At 35.9% G+C, this 19,339-nt stretch overlaps 1 protein-coding gene across 3 annotated transcripts in view; it reads right to left on the reverse strand.

Annotated features, from left to right (window-relative positions):
• Window positions 1-959: 959 nt before the first annotated feature.
• The window catches only part of TGFBR1 (transforming growth factor beta receptor 1), a 55,057-nt gene continuing 36,677 nt past the window's right edge, over window positions 960-19,339 (reverse strand). For all 3 annotated transcript variants that reach the window (XM_063081578.1, XM_063081577.1, XM_063081576.1), the window contains 6 exons: window positions 17,434-17,664; window positions 12,842-13,009; window positions 10,886-11,042; window positions 9,004-9,128; window positions 8,187-8,317; window positions 960-5,302 (listed from right to left, as the gene is read on the reverse strand). In XM_063081578.1, the coding sequence (XP_062937648.1) occupies window positions 5,177-5,302; window positions 8,187-8,317; window positions 9,004-9,128; window positions 10,886-11,042; window positions 12,842-13,009; window positions 17,434-17,664 (938 nt within the window). In that variant the 3' untranslated portion in view covers window positions 960-5,176. The remainder of the gene's footprint in view (window positions 5,303-8,186; window positions 8,318-9,003; window positions 9,129-10,885; window positions 11,043-12,841; window positions 13,010-17,433; window positions 17,665-19,339) is intronic.

A 19,339-nucleotide genomic window follows, 5' to 3' on the forward strand; every position in this document is an offset into this window, starting at 1 on the left:
TTAGTACTTCTTATAAGGCAGATACATAGGCAATAAATTGCCTTGGTCTTTATCTGGGAATGTCTTTTTTTTTTGCCTTCATTTTTGAAAGCTAGTTATGTCCAAATCCTATAATGCTCCCAAGCCAATAGCGTCTGAAGCTTCCCGAAAGTGCAGAAACCACTCTTGAGCATCCAGGCCCCTTCGTTGGTTCTGAGTCAGAGATCCCAAGGAGACTGTTACACCAAACAGGCTTTAAGAATAGATTTTAAAATATGAGACATCCTGGGAGCCTCCTGGAGGGAATGGCAACTAACTGCAGATTTATTACTTGAAATTTGCAGGCCCTGAATTTGAAACACAACCCCAGGATGCCCAGCCCCTCTGAGCTGGTTGGAGGAGCTCAAGGCAGCAGAAGTCATCTTCTCCATACTCTCATGAGACCAACAGTTGGAAAAGGAAAGAAAGACCTAAACTTAGCATAGAAAACTTCGCTATGGCTGTATCCGGGTGCCCTCTCTATTCAGAAGCCAGAAAGTGCACCTGCAGGTCCTCTAGAGCATATTCCACTTGTACTGCCTACAACTGTTCTAGCCTGTTTCAGATCTAGGGAGGCTTGCTACACGTTGAGAACACATAGAGCGTTTAGCTTCCCTGGCCTCTTTTTTTTTTTCTTGCCTAGAGAGAGAGATGTTCGAGGCCCCACTATCCTCAGAGACTGAGGTGAACATTAAAGCTGGCTCGGGGGTTTGGCCAGCTGCCACTGGGGTAAATTATTCAGACTTCTCCAAACTGGATCCCACAGGGGACATGCTGAGCTTCACCTTCTGGATGAAAGCAGCTCACAGGATGGAAGGGCAGTGAGGAAGACCCAGACTCTTCGTAACCCGAGATTCTAGTCTCTATCTACAGCAACTACATTTCATAACAGCATGGCTTACTCCAATATACACTTTATTTTTAAAATATGCCACTGGCACTTGGGAAAAAAAGTAATTTATTTTCATCACTTCCATTTTTCTACTGTAGCATTAGGACTTAACATAAGCATCACTCTTCTATTTCCTATTTACAGTTCATTCAGAATATTACTACAAATACAATATACAATTTAAAAAACTTATGGGGAAACGCAGTTTATGCTCTTCTCTCCTCTTTACAGGCTTCTCAAAACCATTCAACTTAAATGAAAATTTATATGGACATTTTCTGTACATATCTGAAAGGGCAAAGATTAAACTGATAAAGCCAAAAGAATTTTGCACAAATACAATAAAATACAGAAAACAGAAAGTATAGATGATGTTATTTGGGGTACAAATATAAACAATACAGTACCGTTTGAGTAATTTAATACCCACACTTTATAGAAATAAAACTGCAAACCTGGAGAATGCTCTGACAAATATTAAACATTATATACACAATGAGGTAAATGTACCTTGGTCTCTTGAGAGGTAATTTAAGTTTAAAGCAGTTGACGTTTTGAAGCATCTCCTTGACATATAAAGAAATACCAAACACCCCATTCCATTGGCACAATGTGAAAAAGGGATATCAAAACACAGTTCATGATATTCAATTCACAAATCTTGTTAAAAAATAAAAACAAAGTCAGTGAAGTTCTTAAGTTTTAAGAAACAGGTTGAATGTTATTAATCATATTTTTAAAAGTTCACATTTACAAATAAGATAATGGGATTGAAAAGTTTAATGTACTGACAGTCCTCATAATGTCCAGCATTCCTAAAGAGAGGGCTCATGGGTATTCCAGCATTCCAAAACAGACATAAGAAGCTGCATGTCCAGAGCTATTCCTTAGGATCTCAAAATATTTGAATTGGCATTTTTTTGCCGAGCTGTAACAGAACCATTATTTGGAATCTCCACCATTTGGAGCCAGAACACTGCCCCGGTCAACAAACAAAAGAAACAGTTGACTTACAATCACTCTTTCAGTGCAAGGATAAACTTTTGATATGACATGACCAATGGGATACTGATTTTGTTGTGCGTTTTAATTAGCACTTGCAATCTTGTTTTACAAAACAGTCTGACAGTTCTCAGACATAGAGAAATAAAAAAGGTAACTCATGCATGGACTGCAAAATGGCCAAGTGACCACTTACATTTTGTAACAAGAACTGAAATCTAGAATTCCTGATGGCCATGGCACTGTACACCGACTCAAGGCACTTCTTGAGCACTATCATTACAGCAGAATTGCAGGCTCAGCTCTTCAGGCCGTAGCCTGATCTATTATGGATACAACTGGCCACTGCTTCCAGCGCAACTCCTACTGACACAGCTGCCACCCTGCTGCCATCCCACTCCTTGCCCACGGTAAAAGTCACAGCAGCTTCAATTTCCATAAACCATTTTACTGAAGGTCTCAAGAGCATCTCTTCAGTCAAAAGGCTAGTGGCAGGGGAGGCAATGATCTCTGAGTCAGGGACCAGCAGGAAGGCAGGATGGAAGAAAGAGAGCAGGATGGAAAATATGAAGGAAGGACCAGAGATGTCTACGTCCCATTAATCACACTTCTCTCATTCCCACCCCACCCCTTCAGGGTATTGACAAAATGAATGTTGACAAATAATTTGCCAGAAGATATGTTTTAACCAACTTCAATCTTGAAAGTTAAGCATCTTAGGATAAGAAGTATAAACAAAGGATTGAATTTCTAAATGACAAAATTATTACTCTAGTCAAATATATCTGTAGTTATGGCCACAGTAATCATGATCCATTTCATCCTTTAAGTTATTTTCATTTTCAATATTAGCCAATTGGGTTGTTAATCAAACCATCCCTAGCCAAAAAAGGAATTCGCTGCAGTAGTATGTAAACTCAATTTAGAACTAAATTCCAACTTTAAAAAAAAATCCCTGATTCATCAAAAGTACATTTTATCCACTTAAGCAAGAACAGTAAAATTTTAACTCAGTCTTTGATTTAATAAAGAATATCTTCAGCAAAAGTTGATTACCTTATATGAAAGTGAGAAATCATGTATTACAACTTTAAATCAGACAACTTTTGGTATTTCCTGAAAATTATATAAAAATAGTCTTAGTGATAAAATGCATTGGTCCCCTGGATTTCATAAAGCAGATCTGGTAGGCTTAGAAATGGCCAGAAAAAAAAAAGTACCTGATCACAGAACTAGATATTATTAAACAGGTAATTAGAACACAACTATAAAAACAAACCTCTCAAACTCATTCATATGCTTTGATAAAAATATGGTAACTACAGAAAAAACTCAAATTTGTAGTCAAAATATTGATCTCTAAGCACACTTTCCCCATGATGTTTTTAAACACATGAAATTGATGCTAAATTCCTATGTAATATGTCATTCATTCTAAAATTACTTTGGTTTTAAGACCAAATAGTCCTTCGAATTTATTCTATGTATAAGAAATAAGACATTATCAAAATGCAACTCATTCAGTGCAAATGGCCACTCTCTTCCTTCTGACCCTTTTATCCGGGAATTGATAGCATGATAAAGTCAATCATGTCTCACAGCTATGATAGTTTTTTCTCCCCTCAGAATAAGATCACAGTGATAAAAAGGACTTGGAAATTGTAAACGCCCTGCAAATACTTGATAGCACTAGAAGTAAAAACCAGTTGTTATAAGCTAGTTTCAACTTAATGTGAGAAGACCATGACAAGTTTGCTTTAAACATTTAATTTGACCAAAAACATCTGTAAATGGAGAACTCATAGTCAGAATGTTCTTTAGCTACTACCTCTCCCAAATATCAAGGGTGCACTGAATTCATTATATAACCATGTAAATTAAGCAGCTGCAATATCTGTGCACATAAGGAAAGACTGAATTTAAAAGCTGCCTTCCTCAAAGTGTAGTGAGACCTCAAAACCACACTAACTCTAACCTTAGTTACAAAGACAGAATCCACCGAACATTTACGCCTATATAACAATTGTGACTCTCACAACCTGTATCTATTCAAATTATTAACTACCTTTGCCATCTAGAAAAAGGACTATTTTAACAGTAACCATACTCTAATTTTAAATGTAATTAATTCATTTCTTAAAAAAATAACACTGTCTTTGATCAAATAAAGAAAAAAAATGGCTTACAGAATACCACACAACTTTTCACAAGCAGCTAGACAAACTTTCCCTTTTAGAAAAATTAGTCTGTATGCTACAAACTTTAAATTATTAAAGTATTATAATCATCTAGAGTGCCACTTGATTTTTTAAAAGTATAATTACACAACACAATTGAAATGCAAAAGGTTGATGTGAGAATATTCGAACATGACCATGATGACAATTTACTAATTAATGTCACTTCATTTCTTTAGCGGTTTAAGCACATTTTGGTAGGAAAAAGGCATTTTCAAAATGGAATATCCAATGACATACCACAAAAACCCCTTGAAAAACCAAAACAGAAAAGTTTGAGTTACCAAGATAAATAAACTTTTTGAATTCAAACAACAGAGATTTTAACACACAGACATTAAGCAATTCTACTCATTTCCATTAGAAAGACACAGAAGTGGCACTTACTGGTATAGAACAATCCCATTTTGAAGGCATGTAATGTTCTGAATATGTGAAAGAACAATAATAGTATACAAAATACGATTGCATAAATTATGTTCCTCACTACTATATGAGGTCATTTTTAGACTCAAGATAAGAGTTTTATAAGTGTTAGTTTAAAGATCCTGAAAAATTATAGAACAGTACATTCAAAGTCTGAATCAAGGAAACTCTTTAGTGGTTCAGAATCCTCTGAGAATGTACCAACCAGGAATAAATCACCTTCTTTAAAAATAAGAAAGGTTTCATTATCAGCAATCCAGCTCCTTTACCCTTGAAGGTGATCTTCGGCACAGCAGTTACCTAAAGTTAAGACCAGCAATCATCTTTTAAAAAAACAAGTTTTGTTAAAAAATAAAAGTAGACCACATAACACTTTGTAACTGTCCTGGGAAAGAAGCGTTCATAGTGCACAGAAAGGACCCACATGGCTGTTTCCTGGATCCAAAGAAATCCTGGGAAATTTTTAATTGACTTTATTATACTGTTGCAAAAGGAAGCAATATCCTTCTGTTCCCTCTCAGTGAGGTAGAACAATTGACCTCCCAAATTAAAACCCAGGAGCAAAGTGAAGAAAAAGCAGAGTTCAAGCAAAGGCGCAGAATTACATTTTGATGCCTTCCTGTTGACTGAGTTGTGACAATGTTTTCTTAATCCGCAAAGCCGTAAGCCTAGCTGCTCCATTGGCATACCAACATTCTCTCATAATTTTAGCCATTACTCTCAAGGCCTACAAGAAAACACAAGAAAAATAATGAATGCATACACCACTTTCCATTGATCTTGATAAGAGTCTTTACCTGTAAATTTTCTTTTAAAATAATATATGTACAAAAATTATTTTTGTTTCAACATTATTTGTAATAGCAAATGAATAGAAATGAGTTACATTTCCATCAACAGGGTATTGGTGCCAGCTGCTAGAAAGCAGATGGACAAGGAGTAACTCACTTAGAAGATCTGAAAAAGCTGAATCTTAAACCAGTGGTGGGCAGAGCAAACAAAGAATGTGACTCAAAATGAAATTACCTCCAAACCGAGAAATTAGCTGCATGAAGTACATCTAGGGTGAAGCTCAGGGTAAAAATAGGAGAATCACCTCAAAGCACTGGAACTGCAGATACCTACCCCTCCTCAATTTCACATAGCTGGTGACCACCCCACCTGTACCCAGAAGAAGATTAGAGGGTTTTCATCTGAGAAGGTAAAACAGATTTCTGGCTTGAGGAACACGAGGGCAGAAGTTTCACACTGAAAATACACTGAATGCTAAGTGTAAGCTTTCTCCCTAAAAACATGGCAGCAACTTGTATATATTCCTTCAGGCAGGAGACTAGAAGAGTCTTCTCTGAAAATCTCAGCTGCCCAAGAGACTAGTATCAGTGGTTCCCCAGGAAAGCAACCCAGTTAGATCACCCAAAAGATCACAGTCAAAAAGTTCCATTTACATGCACAAAGTCTCCTATCAGCTTTCAGTGCCCCCTTTTTTAAACATGAAGAGAATGAGTGTGATCACACATTTGAGGAAAATAATGTGAAATTTTGCATTTCAAATATTTTGGATTAGGGATGCTCAACCTGTGATGGGGGAGAAAAGATAAAATCAGAGGGACTCTTCTGACATTCTCATAACTAGACTTGAAGAAAGAGAATAGAGGAAAATGGAAGGGAAGCAATCAAAGAATACTTGAGGAACATTTCCTAAAAATGAACATTTGCTTCCAGATAAAAAGGACCAATGCCTACCATATACCGGTACCATTTTAGGTGCTAGGGATATAACAGTGAGTAAACAGACAAAATCTCTGTCCTCATAAAGTTTATGGCATGTAATAAATAAATTACCATAAAAGTACACTGACCACCATATAGTGGTGAATGCTAAGGAGAAAAATAACTTCGGGACAAATATACAGGTTGAGTATCCCTTATCCGAAATGCTTGGGACCAGAAGTGTTTCGAATTTTTCGTATTTTGGAATATTTGCAGATACTTAACCAGCTGAGCATCCCTAATCCAAAAATCTGAAATCCAAATGCTCTAATGAACTTTTCTTTTGAATGTCATGTTGGCGCTCAAAGAGTTTAAGATTTTAGAGCATTTTGGATTTTGGACTTTCAGGTTAGGGGTGCTCAACCTGTAAAATGTGATAGAGAAGGAGGGTATTATTTTAAATTGGTAGAGAGGTAATGACTCACTTGAGTAGAGACTCAAAAGAGGGGAGGCAAATGAATAAACCAAGAAACAGGAAGACACATGATCCAAAAAGGAGGACTGGGCATAAAAGAGAGGCAAAGGGAATCCCAGGATGAAAGATGAGGGATACCCTGAGATGAAAGCTCTACAGCTGGCCTCAAGAGCAGTCAGTCCAAACTGTAAATGATTACAAGGTTCTGGAACAGACTGGGTTTTTCTTTTTTTTTTTTTAGGTATTCTATCAGTTTCACATTCTTGAGGTGTTTCAACTGAGAGATTTATAAAACCCTAGAAAAGTGAAAGTTTGAATTAGTGATAAGTACATCGAAAACCAACCATCAAATTGAAAAAAAACAAAAATGACAGCAATGGTATTAAATCAGCATGATGTGATAGGAATTGCAAATTACACATGTGTTCTTAATGTTAACTACTAACTTTTCTTCATGCTTAAAAGCCATCTGTTTAATAATAATCTGCTCTAATTACTGAATGAGTGTATGAATACTTTAGGTTTGTAATTTAAAGTATCCAGATCGAATTAAGAAGACAAACAAGCTCCACTCTCATTTGTTAAACTGTCACATGCAAATTCTTTGAGCACCCTAAGACGTATTTCATCTGGGCCTAGATATTGATTTTTTTGGAGGTAGCAAGCTCTCCTAATATCAGAGGTTCTGCTGAGTCCTACATTATTTTAAAATCAGCTACTGAAGTGACCAATTTTTACTCCTCCTAAGCTACAAAATTTCAAATCTGGAGAGAGATGCCATGCTTCACCAATATTGTAACAGTCACAGCTAGCAATTAAGAATAGGTTAAATAAAATTCATCTCATGAATTCCTTAAATTTACAACAAAGAAAACATTTCTAAAACTTCTTGCAAAAGTGGGGGTTGAGAAGCTCAGACACCAGTGGAAAACGGTCATCTAGGCAATCAGATGAATAAAATGCAAAATAATCTGAAGCATCTTTGCAATCATTTTATCCAAGTTCCTCATTTGACAAAGGGATGTTAAGTTCCAGAGAACTGAAGTGACTTGTTCAAAGTTAGACTCTGAAATGGTAGCCAGGCTGGTCTAGAATACAGGTTTCCTCATTCCTGTCGGGTACTGACCTCACTATTCCAGGCTGCCCTGGCTGAAGGGAGGCATTCATTTAAAAAGCAGGTGCCTTAGTTCATTTAATAGATCTAAATAATGTTCTGATACATTGATGTCCATTGCAAATGCTTCATGGCCCTTTCAATGTACTTAAAATTGGACATGAAAACCAAATTATTCTGTTTTTACTCATTAGTCTAACTGCTATGAAAAAGAAAATTCTTGCCTGTTTTCTTTAAGGAAAAGTAGCATATTTCCACTTACTAAGCAGAAGCAGTTTAGAAAATTGCAAAGTATCAAGAAGAAATACTCACTTCACAGCTCTGCCATCTGTTTGGAATATTTGGCCTTAACTTCTGTTCACAAACAACTTTTCTCATTTCTTCAACTGATGGATCAGAAGGTACAAGATCATAATAAGGCAGCTGGTAATCTTCATGAATTCCTATATTGGTAAAAAATAAAATAAAACAAATTCAGTTTTGAAGAATTTATTCAGCTAATGTCAAACCATTAGAAGGGTCACCTGAGAGGCCTATTACAGTGTTCCATTACTAAATAAGGCAAGTGGAACAGGAGTTACAGTTTTTTCTATCACATCCACATCTGCATCAACAACCCACCTCTCTGAGTTGGTAATGGACGCACATCTTGAAACTGTATACTGCCATGATATCAGCAAAGGCTGTTTTTAATGGTGGTTAACTATGAGCCTTGTTCCCTATATGCAACCTCAAACTATCAAGCTGGAGAAAAATAATAATCTCAAGGGGAAAAAAACAGTTTAACCCAGGTACATGCTAGAAACTGTGTCCTAGGTGGCCTCTCCAAGTAGTCATACATTCTAAATAATTATATTTCAAGATAACAAAGGTTTAGATTCTGATGCTTCCCAAAAAGGGAAAATGTTTCACATGGAAACAGGAAAAGAGTATACTAGGACAAAGCTGTGCATTTGCATGTCATGTCATTTTCCCCTCACTGTAGGTTTTACTTCCTTTGTTTTCTGTGGCACTCTCAGTGATCACCTGTTTTAGACTGTTGCTATATGCAATTTCTCTCAATAAAAAAGGCGATTCTTAAACAACTTCTGCCCATAAGAAACTGCTGGGAGAGGGGAGAGTAATTTACCACCAATGGAACATCGTCGAGCGATTTCCCAGAATACTAAGCCCATTGCATAGATGTCAGCACGTTTGAAGGATTCAAAATGTTTCATATTTATGGAATCATCTAGAACTTCAGGGGCCATGTACCTAAAAAAGAAGTCAACATTTTATTTTATTTTATTTAATGTTAGCCACATTATTTTTGAACTTTTTCATAAATTTTCTTTTACTCTTAAGAGTTAAAAAAAACAAAAACAAATATTATTAACTTCAAGGGTATTCCCCCTTTAGCGTGATTCTGTTTTTAAAAATAGTTCATAATTTCTATAAAAAATTTCTCAAAATACATAAAGTACAAAGTAAAAAAAATCCCCTTGCTGCCAGTGTTAACATTTTGATGAGCATTTCAGACATCTCTCTGTACATACAATATACATAACTGAGATCATATTAGACACAAGAAAAATATTAAATATCCACATTGGTTTGCAACTTAATGATGTCGACTAAATCCCATGAAATGCTGAAACAGCAGTTTCATGTTATCTGCCTTATGATCTTGGTTCCCAATGGAAGATGCATATATAATAATTATGACTATTACAAATGTCCTAATGTACACCACCTGCTTTGTCATGTACTATGCAGAGACTATACACACACACTCACACACACACTCACTCACTTTTTTTTTTCTTTAGGCACTATTTATTTTAATCTAGAAGTCTTCTCACTAAATCGGGATGAAAGGAAGGTCAGGGACATAGTCCAGAGAACAAAGTAATAGATAACAATGAATGCCAGTCCTCATACAAATGCTACATTACAGAGTTCTAAAGCTTCAAAAACTCTAAGGTTACAGGTCAGGACCCACAAAGACCTGAACCAACCACCATCAAGGATTTCCCTTAGCTAGTCAGAGTTCTGAAAGTCCCCAGTGAATCCAGAAATCCAGAAATCATAAATACAATTTATATGGACTAAAGCTGTTGGCTCTCTCCAAGGCCAAGGAAGTAGTTTTAAAGAAATGTTGTGACAACATGATGTGATAAGGGCTTTGGGATCAGAAATGCACAGTTCAAAACTCAGTTCTTCAGCCCACCATCTATATGAAGTTTAGCCACATTATTTAACCTCCACAAGGTGGTTTCCTTATCTGTAAATTAAGGGTAATGACACCTACACCTAATTAGCTTCTTTTGAGGACTCAGGGATTCAACAATATTTATTGAGAATACACCATGTATTAGCCACTGTGATGGATGCTGGTAAATCAAGGCTGCTCTCAAGCAGCTTGCAATCCAATGGAATATACAGACAAATAAATGGACAGTTACAACTAAATGTGGTAAAAGTGCCTCAATGATCCAAGTTCAGTATGCTATGAGAGGCCTTGGCAGGAACACCTAAGAGGCTTAAGGACCAGAAAAGGCTTCCTATTAGAAAGGAAGGGTGAGTATGAATTAGGGCAGTAGTAGGGAAAAATATGGTTTAGGATACAGCGCACGAAAAAGTTCTATTTCAGAAACTGAAAGTATGAAAATAGTTGAAGCTAGCTATAGCATAACATTTGAGGAGGGCATTAAATAAAGTGATGTATGTAAAAGACCCATTAAGATGATTGGCATATAGTAGGCACCCTATAAATGTTAGTTACTATTGTTATTATAATTAATACAACTAATAATAACATTTTCTGGAAGGGCCACCTTTCATCAGCCTTGGCTGACGAAGAAGTAACCTTGGCTTCAGAGAAGGCAAGACCATGAGATCTTCTACCTGTGGACAATCTAATAAAGTACAAGTCTGAGTTTCAGAAGATGTGTATATGCAAATGAAGAGGAGGAAAAAAAGGTTGATTTTAGAAGATATTAAAATACTATTTATATACAAATGTAAAATACCTTTTTGTTCCCACTCTGTGGTTTGGAGCAATATCAATTGTATCTGTGGCCGAATCATGTCTTACTGCCAGTCCTAAGTCTGCAATACAGCAAGTTCCATTCTTCTTTACCAAGATATTCTTTGATTTCAAATCTCTATGAGCAATGGCTGGTTTTCCTAAAGAATCAAAAATTGAATGTGATTGCTTAAAAGTTAATACCAATCGGTACTCTCACCTTTAGGTTCAAAAGCCTTTCCTCCTGGTCCCAGTATCAAAGCATTTCAGTCACATCACCTGAAATACCTAGGCCATTACTAAGCAAACTCAAGTGAATCACTATACCAAAAGTTACTGAAATTATATTTCTTTAGAAAATGGAGAAAATAAGATGCTCCAAAAGATGATGTTCAAACAACATAAGCCAAACGACTTGAAGATTGGGGGCATAAAATGTTATTGATTTGTCTATTGGCACTTTATGAATTCTTTATAAGAACCCAAGTCACAGATTGATATTCCAGCCCAGGAACCAAACATGTAGATCACTTCCCTTTCCTATCAACTAGAATGTACTGAGTATTAAATGTATTATCTTTAACACTAACCACTGGAAAAAGTGCTATTAAAAAATAATAATTACAGTGTGAAAAGTTGGAACCCCACACACTGCTGGTAGAAATGTAAAATGGTTCAGGAACTTTGGAAAAACGGTCTGGCAGTTCCTCAAACCATTAAATAGAGTTATGGTATGATGTGGTAATTCAATTCCTATGTATATAGCCAAGGCAACTGAAAACATACATCCACATAAAAACTTGTGGACAAATGATCATTGCAGCTTTATTCATAATAGCCATAAGTGGAAACAACCCAAATGTCCATCAGCTAATGACTGGATACACAAAATGTGGTATATCCACACATAGGATATTACTCAGCCATAAAAAGGAATGAAGTACTGATACATGCCACAACATAAGTAAAAGAAGCCAGTCACAAAAGACCACATATTGTATGATTCCATTTATATGAAATGTCCAGAATGAGCAAATCTACAGAGAAAGATAGCAGATTAGTGGTTGCCTAGGGCTAAGGGGTTTGGGGGATTGGAGGGGACATGATTATTAATAGTTATAGAGTTTCTTTTTGGAGTGATGAAAATGTTCTAAAATTGTGGTTATGGATGTACAAATCTGTTAATATTCTAAAAACCACTGAGTCATACACTTTAGGTGAATTGTATGATATGTGAATAAATAATCAACAAAACTGTTATAATCAGCAATAATAATAGTTAAAAAGTGGGGCTGGCTAATATGTGAACTAGCACATGTGGAATAAAATATGAAGTGGGGGAGCCATTGTATAGCAAATGGATAATCGTTAGAACAGAGGTATACTGGCATCTGATATCCTTCATGGCACAAATACCACAGCATAAAAATTTCATAACTAAAAATCGCATTTAATTTTTCAACTGCAAAACTATCTTATGCAATCTTCTTATCTCAGGACCAAATATAAGAGTACTACAAAAAGTCTGTGAAAGAACTAAAAGATAATACAAATGTTTCTATGAACTTTTTGAAGTACCCTTGTATAATTATTAGATAACCAGATAATATTTATATAGCATGCTGATGTTTACAAAGCACTTTCACATTTCATTTGATACTACACATAAAAATACATTCTTAGACTTGAATTCTAAAGCTGAAATCCTCAAAAGTCATAAGACTGAATGCTACTTTGAAGAACTCACAAAAATATCACAGTGTTGTTACAATGACTAGAGAATCTCTAAACAAATTCCCAGATTCCTAACTCTATCTGAGATCTTCAACAGAAAGATGAAATGTTCTCATCTAAAAAATTCATTTTAAATATCTCTAGTTAGGCTGACTTCTATTTTCTGAATGAACATTAGATTCATGGGAATTCAAAGCTTAAATAAGAGAACTGCTTAAAGAGCTACCTTGGGTACCAACAATCTCCATGTGAAGATGGGCAAGACCGCTTGCTGTGGAAAGAGCAAGTTTTATCATTCCTTCCACAGTAACTGTGTATCTGTTCAAGTAATCAAAAAGGGATCCATGCTCATGATAATCTGACACCAACCAGAGCTGAGTCCATGTGCCATTGTCTGAAAAATAGAATAACAATGTTTCAGTTGGGCCGTAGGCCGTTTATGAAAGTTTTCACATTTTACTCTCAATCCTGAATTACACAACTGCAACATCATGCCACCTAAAATTTGTATGTATTTCCTGCCCATTTCCTTATATATTCAGTTTGTCTTATACTCTTACATCTGTAAAAGGATACATTTCACATATGTATCCTTCAGATTCTCAGAGTAAAGTTCCCTATTCTTGAGATAAGGCAAGGATAATTAATCCCATCTAAGAGACAAGGAACTGTAGTTCAAAGATGATGACTTTCTTGAGTCTACACAGATGTAGTTAGTAGCAGAGCTGGGACTCTTGAGTGCCTAGAAAAATGCTTGGGTAAAGTTAAGTGCTCAGTGGCTGTTTTTGGAAGTAGAGAAGGAAAAAAAGAAGGCCAACAGAGAGGTTGAGAGGGAAATAAGAAGCACTTGGAGCCCAATATGGCCACAGTAGGAATGGAAAAGTATGGACAAAACTGAAAGTGAGCTTCAATGAGAAATGACAAGCTTTAGGCAGACTGTATATATAGTTCACAAAGTTGCTAGACAAGATGAGTATGATTTTAAGGTTGCTAGCTTAGAAAAACAAAAAAGTAGTGTACCTCAGACACGTGGGGAAGCTGAGATGGGAATTGAAATGTCAGGAGAAGAAAAAGCTGGAAAAGCAGGGACTGAACCCAATTTTACACAAGGTGATTTTGAACCTAAACAACCAGGAACTCGGGTTCCAAAAGTTCTATTGTAAGCTGATACATGAATTTGAAATATGTTTTCTCATAGGAATAATGATAAAGATACAGGTTGAGTATCCCTTAACTGAAATGCTTAAAACCAGAAGTCTTTCAGATTTTGGACCCTTTCAGATTTTGGAATATTTGCATTACACTTATCAGCTTAGCATTCTGAAAATCTGAAACCCTCCAACGAGCATTTCCTTTGAGTGTCATTTAGGCACTCACTGAGCATTTCAGATTTTCAGATTTGGGATGCTCAACCTGTACTGGCTAAGTTCCTACACTAGACTGGTCGACAAAAGACTGTTTAACCTAGAAATAGCTGGAAAACCATATATTTAATTAAATCATGAAGGGGAAAAAAAGCATTAAAACATTACATTAGGAGGCAGCACCATTCAGCAAAAGACACACACTTGGAGTCATTGTGACCTGGGTTGGAATCCAGGGCCTGCCTGTTGTTGATTACGTGACCTCAGACGAGTTTTTTAACCAGCAAGGCTCTGCTTTTTCTTTTATACAACAAGAATAATATCTCACTTTGTAAGACTGTTAAGAAGATTGAAAAAACATAATACTGTAGTGTTTTTTTAAAAAAGCAATTAGTACAGTGCCTGGCACATGAGAACTTAAAATGTGCTGTTTCTTTCCCTACTAGTTGTAAAACAAAAGAAAAAAATCCAAACTGACATAAAACAACTTCTATATTTTGAAGGTTGTTACTTAAGCAACTCTGATTAGAAGAAATTAAGGAAGGAGATGGGAACTTTTCAGAAGATTCTGGAGAGGATTTCTGATTACTTTCAAAATGACAGAGATTTTTGATGCTAGCTCCTTATTAATTTGTTTTTCATAAACTTTGTAAACTGATTCTGTCCAAAGTTGTACCTTTTCTTTTCCTTGATATAGGTAAATCACTAGCTTATTTGCATTCCTATTAACCACGACTGAATTTTGAAAGGCTCATAAATACAAGGAATAAAGAGGAACACAGGCAGATGGAAGAGATTTTCTGAGGTAACTGACAAGAGAGGCAGAAAGAAGGTTATGTAAGAGGTCATGCACATAAGGGGCTGTCTGAGGTGGAATTAACTAAATCAGGAGGATGAAGATAAAGGAAAAAAGAATGGGGGTGGAGGGGCTTGGTTCTGAGCAAAGTCCATTAACCCCTGACAAAGAAAAAAGAAGGGAGATAGGGAAGAGCCAGAAAGGTCAACTAGTTCCCATGGTGACCACCAGATGACAGCATCAGCTAGTTTCTGCTTGAACAAATGAGATGAGAAAGCTCAGTGCACCAGCATTTTGTGTCCTTGTGTCTGCAACTTGGAACATGCTTAACACAGGCCCTGGGTGAGGTTTAAGCTTCAAAATGCAAATTTGAGAGTCACCACCATGGTAGACCATAGGTTTGAAACTATAAATATTGGTAAGTTCTTTCAGGAAGCAATTACTATTGGTAGAATTAGAAACTCCATATGAATCAAAAAGAGTAAGAGTTAGAGAAAACAAAAACAACTATTAAGAAATAAGAATAAACAAAGAAAAGTCTAGGGCCACAGAACATAATAAAGAAAAGATGTTTTAAGAGTTGGGGGAGGAGCAAAATGGTGTCAAAGGCCAAAGAAAATGAGAACTAAGGATTTGGTCAGACTGTGATTGTTGCTTTAGGTAATTTGTTCTGTTTTTTAATTAAGTAATAGTGAATTTCTAATAGCCACTGATAACTGCCGCCTACATCCATCACTGCCCTCCCTGTCATAATCAAACCTTACATGCCTCCTGATGTGATGCGACAGGCAGCGTAAACAGAACTAGTATGTACTCGGGAGAAACCAATAAAACCTCAATCAGATTCAGCCTCTAAATCTAACCACCAGTTTTCAGACAATACAGAGGAGCAAGTTAAAAGACACTATGGGAATTCAATTAGCAAAATCCAGAATATGATAAGCCCTACAGGACAACAATCCAGTTTCTTCAACAAACAAACTGCAAGAAGAAAAAAAAAGATGAAGGAGGAACCTAAAGACTTTACAGGACACAAGAGAAATATCAACCAAATGCAGTGTGTGGACTTAGGATCCTAATATGAATAAACAACAGAATAGGAGACAATTACAGAAATTTGAACCCAACTGGCTATTTGATGGCATTTTAAAAATTAACAATGGTAGTACAGTTGTTTCATAAAAAAAGATTCCTCATCATTTAAAGATACAAATTGAAAATGTTTATGCATGAAAAGATGTTATCTGGGATTGGCTTCAAATAATTCAGTTAGGGCAAAGTAGGTGGGATCAGAGATCAATTATGACTGCCAATAAGCTGGTAACTGTTGAAACTGGATGAGGGGGGATCATTACAATATTCTCTACTTTTCTATATATTGGAAATTTTCTATAAATAAAAGCTAAAAAAAAAGCAATACATGTTTGTTATTAATAAATTTAAAAATAAAGAGAAGCAAAAGAAAAAATCATAAAAATCACCAACTGGGATTAAACAATGTTAATATTTTGAAGAAATGAATACTGCTGAAGAAAATGGGACGAAAGGGAAGGAAAAAGATGACTGCACGTCAAGATGACTGCACGTCTGGTCAAGCTAAAAAAGACAATGATAGCATTTTTTTTAAAAAAATAGGAAAGCTGGGAATTAAATTTGATTCAGGGTGGGGAGGATGAGAGTTCAGTTGTAATCCACGTCTCTGACAGAAGATGTAAAAGTAGGAATTGTGGGCATAAAGATATTAGCTGAAGCCAAGAAAAGAGACAAAATTTAGTCTGAGCTCATTCTGAGTCCCCGCTGATGTCATCCACAGTCCCCACTCATCCTACCTCTGCACTGACCCGGCTTCCCTGCTTCTGGAGCATCTGATCTGACTCTGGGCCTCAGGCACCTGCACTACAGGCAAGAAAGTGTCCACATAGTTACCAATGGCAAGGTGGTTGTGGAAAAACCATTTCTCTATTTAACTGAGTTTACTTAAAAGGTTAATCTATTTAGCCCCTGGCAACTTGGAACATAGAGTACACTAAGAAATTATTTTTATTCCCCCCATAAAGAAGGTCATTAGTCTATATTGAAATGCCCTACTGGTCAGGAAAAGATTAAAGGAAACAGAAAACTAAGTGGTAACCTCAAAATTTTGAGCAACCAGAGTTTATAAATTTTTTCCTTTATTATAACTATACTCAATAATTAACGGCCCAAGTACTAAAATAACAAATGTACATGGCTTTTTTTTAATAGCTCTATTACATTTTATAAAACAATTAGATATTTAGAAACCTGTTGTCAAGAGTTAAGAAAATCTTTTAAGAAGTCCCTGTTTCTTTCTTTTTTTTTTTTTTTTTGTCTTTTTCGTGACCGGCACTCAGCCAGCGAGTGCACCGGCCATTCCTACATAGGATCCGAACCCGCGGCGGGAGCGTCGCTGTGCTCCCAGCGCCGCACTCTCCCGAGTGCGCCACGGGCTCGGCCCAAGAAGTCCCTGTTTCTAAAAGTTTCTAATATTGTATTTGACGTAGTGGATCTAATCTATATGACAACAAAAAAACATCTATTTCTCATCAAATTTGACAATGTTTATAGTAGCCATTATCTGTAAAAAAGCTTAAATGTATTTTGTGATACTCAATATAAGGAAAAGCAAATGTTACTGACCTTTATTGTCTGCTGCTATAAATCCCAAGATGTTTTCATGTCGTAACATTACGGTTTGATAAATCTCTGCCTCACGGAACCATGAACGTTCTTCTCTAGAAGAGAATATCTTAACAGCAACTTCTTCTCCCCTCCACTTTCCTCGCCAAACTTCTCCAAACCGACCTTTGCCAATGCTTTCTTGTAACACAATAGTTCTTGCAATTGTTCTCTGAACAAGCAATGGTAAACCTAAAGATAAAAATAAATAGTATTCGACACACTCAACATTATGTGTTTCAAATACCATGACAGGCACTAAAGAGTAACCCAGAAAAGTATTTCTCTGTAAGCTCTACCTTTAAGGAATTTACAACCTCACTGGGGAGATACAGACTACATTCGCAAATAATAATAATAATAATAATAATAATAATAATTAATGAATAAAGAAAAATAAGACAATAAATACAATAAAAGAATTAAGAAACTCCTGCCTAGAGGGTCAAGGTAGGCTTTGTAAATTAAGTTGAATTTCGACTGTGCTTTACAGAAGGGATAGGACAAAAGGCTAAGAGAAAAGGAAATAAGATGGTTAGGTAGAAAGAACATGCAAAGCAAAGGCAGAAGGAGGAAATGCATGATACATTTTTAAGGAATCAGCTTGGATAATCAGAGAGGACATACAAGAGCATTTCAGAAAGTTCGTGGAAATATTTGTGTCATCTTTTAATTCTGTTAGTTTCCACGAACTTTTTGAAGTACCCTCGTATGTGGCAAGGCAGTGAAATAGAAGGTAAGCTGTCACCAGAAAATGAACAGTACTGAATGCCAGGCTTGCCAGGCTCAAGATGAAGATGACCAATGAGAGCTATAGGTAAAAGAGGAACCACTACTGGGGTGGGGGTGGGGGAGAAAAAGCCATGAATGGTGGCAGGGGAGGGTAATTTAAAAATACTATTTTAGAAAGATGAATCTGGTAACAGTCTTACTAATAGGAGGAGAAAAAGATAACACATGAAACATAGAAGTAAATTCTGGCATAATTTTTAATAAATCAGTAAAAATTATCACAGAAACCATTTCAAGGCATGCAACTTACTTGCTGGGAACTGGCTACCTAAGCAACACTATTATCTTAAAGAACAATGCCGAGGAATTTACCTTAATAATGGGGCATTTATGTTTTTCACTAATTGAACTCGTCTTACTCTAAAATAAATATTTTTAAATATTGTCTTATTTCATTTAAAAGGATGTACTAACTACCTACATTTAAGTCACACTATATTTGGAATAATCACTTATTATATCCCCCATCCACTAAGGAATTATTTTAAATTATACTGACAAAAATAAAATACCAGTGTATATCATGTTCTACACTAGTATTTTATTTACACAATTTATGTACACATAAATGTGTTATTTATCATCTATATTCAAAGTTGCTTGCTAGATCTAATTAACCCAATGATGGTAAAGAAAATTATCTGCTCTCTTTGGTTCCCTAATGTAAAATGCTTATAAATCCAAATGTTAAGTCTTTAAAGCAACTGGAAGCTCTTCTCATCTTTAAGTTTCTCAAATGGGTCCTTTCTTACCCTTGCTCTACCCTCCCTACCTCCTACAAAATAGTTAGCAGTCCAATTATAAACTATTGTTTTTATGTTTATAAGGAGACTACTAGCTAAAAATAGGTCTGTGAAAAATCCTTGTTTAAATCAAGGAGCTCTTTTGTACTAAGAATAATCAATTCCTAACTATGTTGTTTAGTATAGATACTAAGTTATTAAATTTTTTAAAGCCTTATATAGTGCCACACCATGTACTTAAAGTATACTTTAGAGTTAATTTCTAGAGATTAATCTAGAAGGCAAGTAAGAAAGAAGAAAAAGGAATCACAAATAGGAAGTCTGAAAATGAC

This window comes from Cynocephalus volans, chromosome 17 (assembly GCF_027409185.1).
Source record: "Cynocephalus volans isolate mCynVol1 chromosome 17, mCynVol1.pri, whole genome shotgun sequence".
NCBI classification, from domain to species: domain Eukaryota; kingdom Metazoa; phylum Chordata; class Mammalia; order Dermoptera; family Cynocephalidae; genus Cynocephalus; species Cynocephalus volans.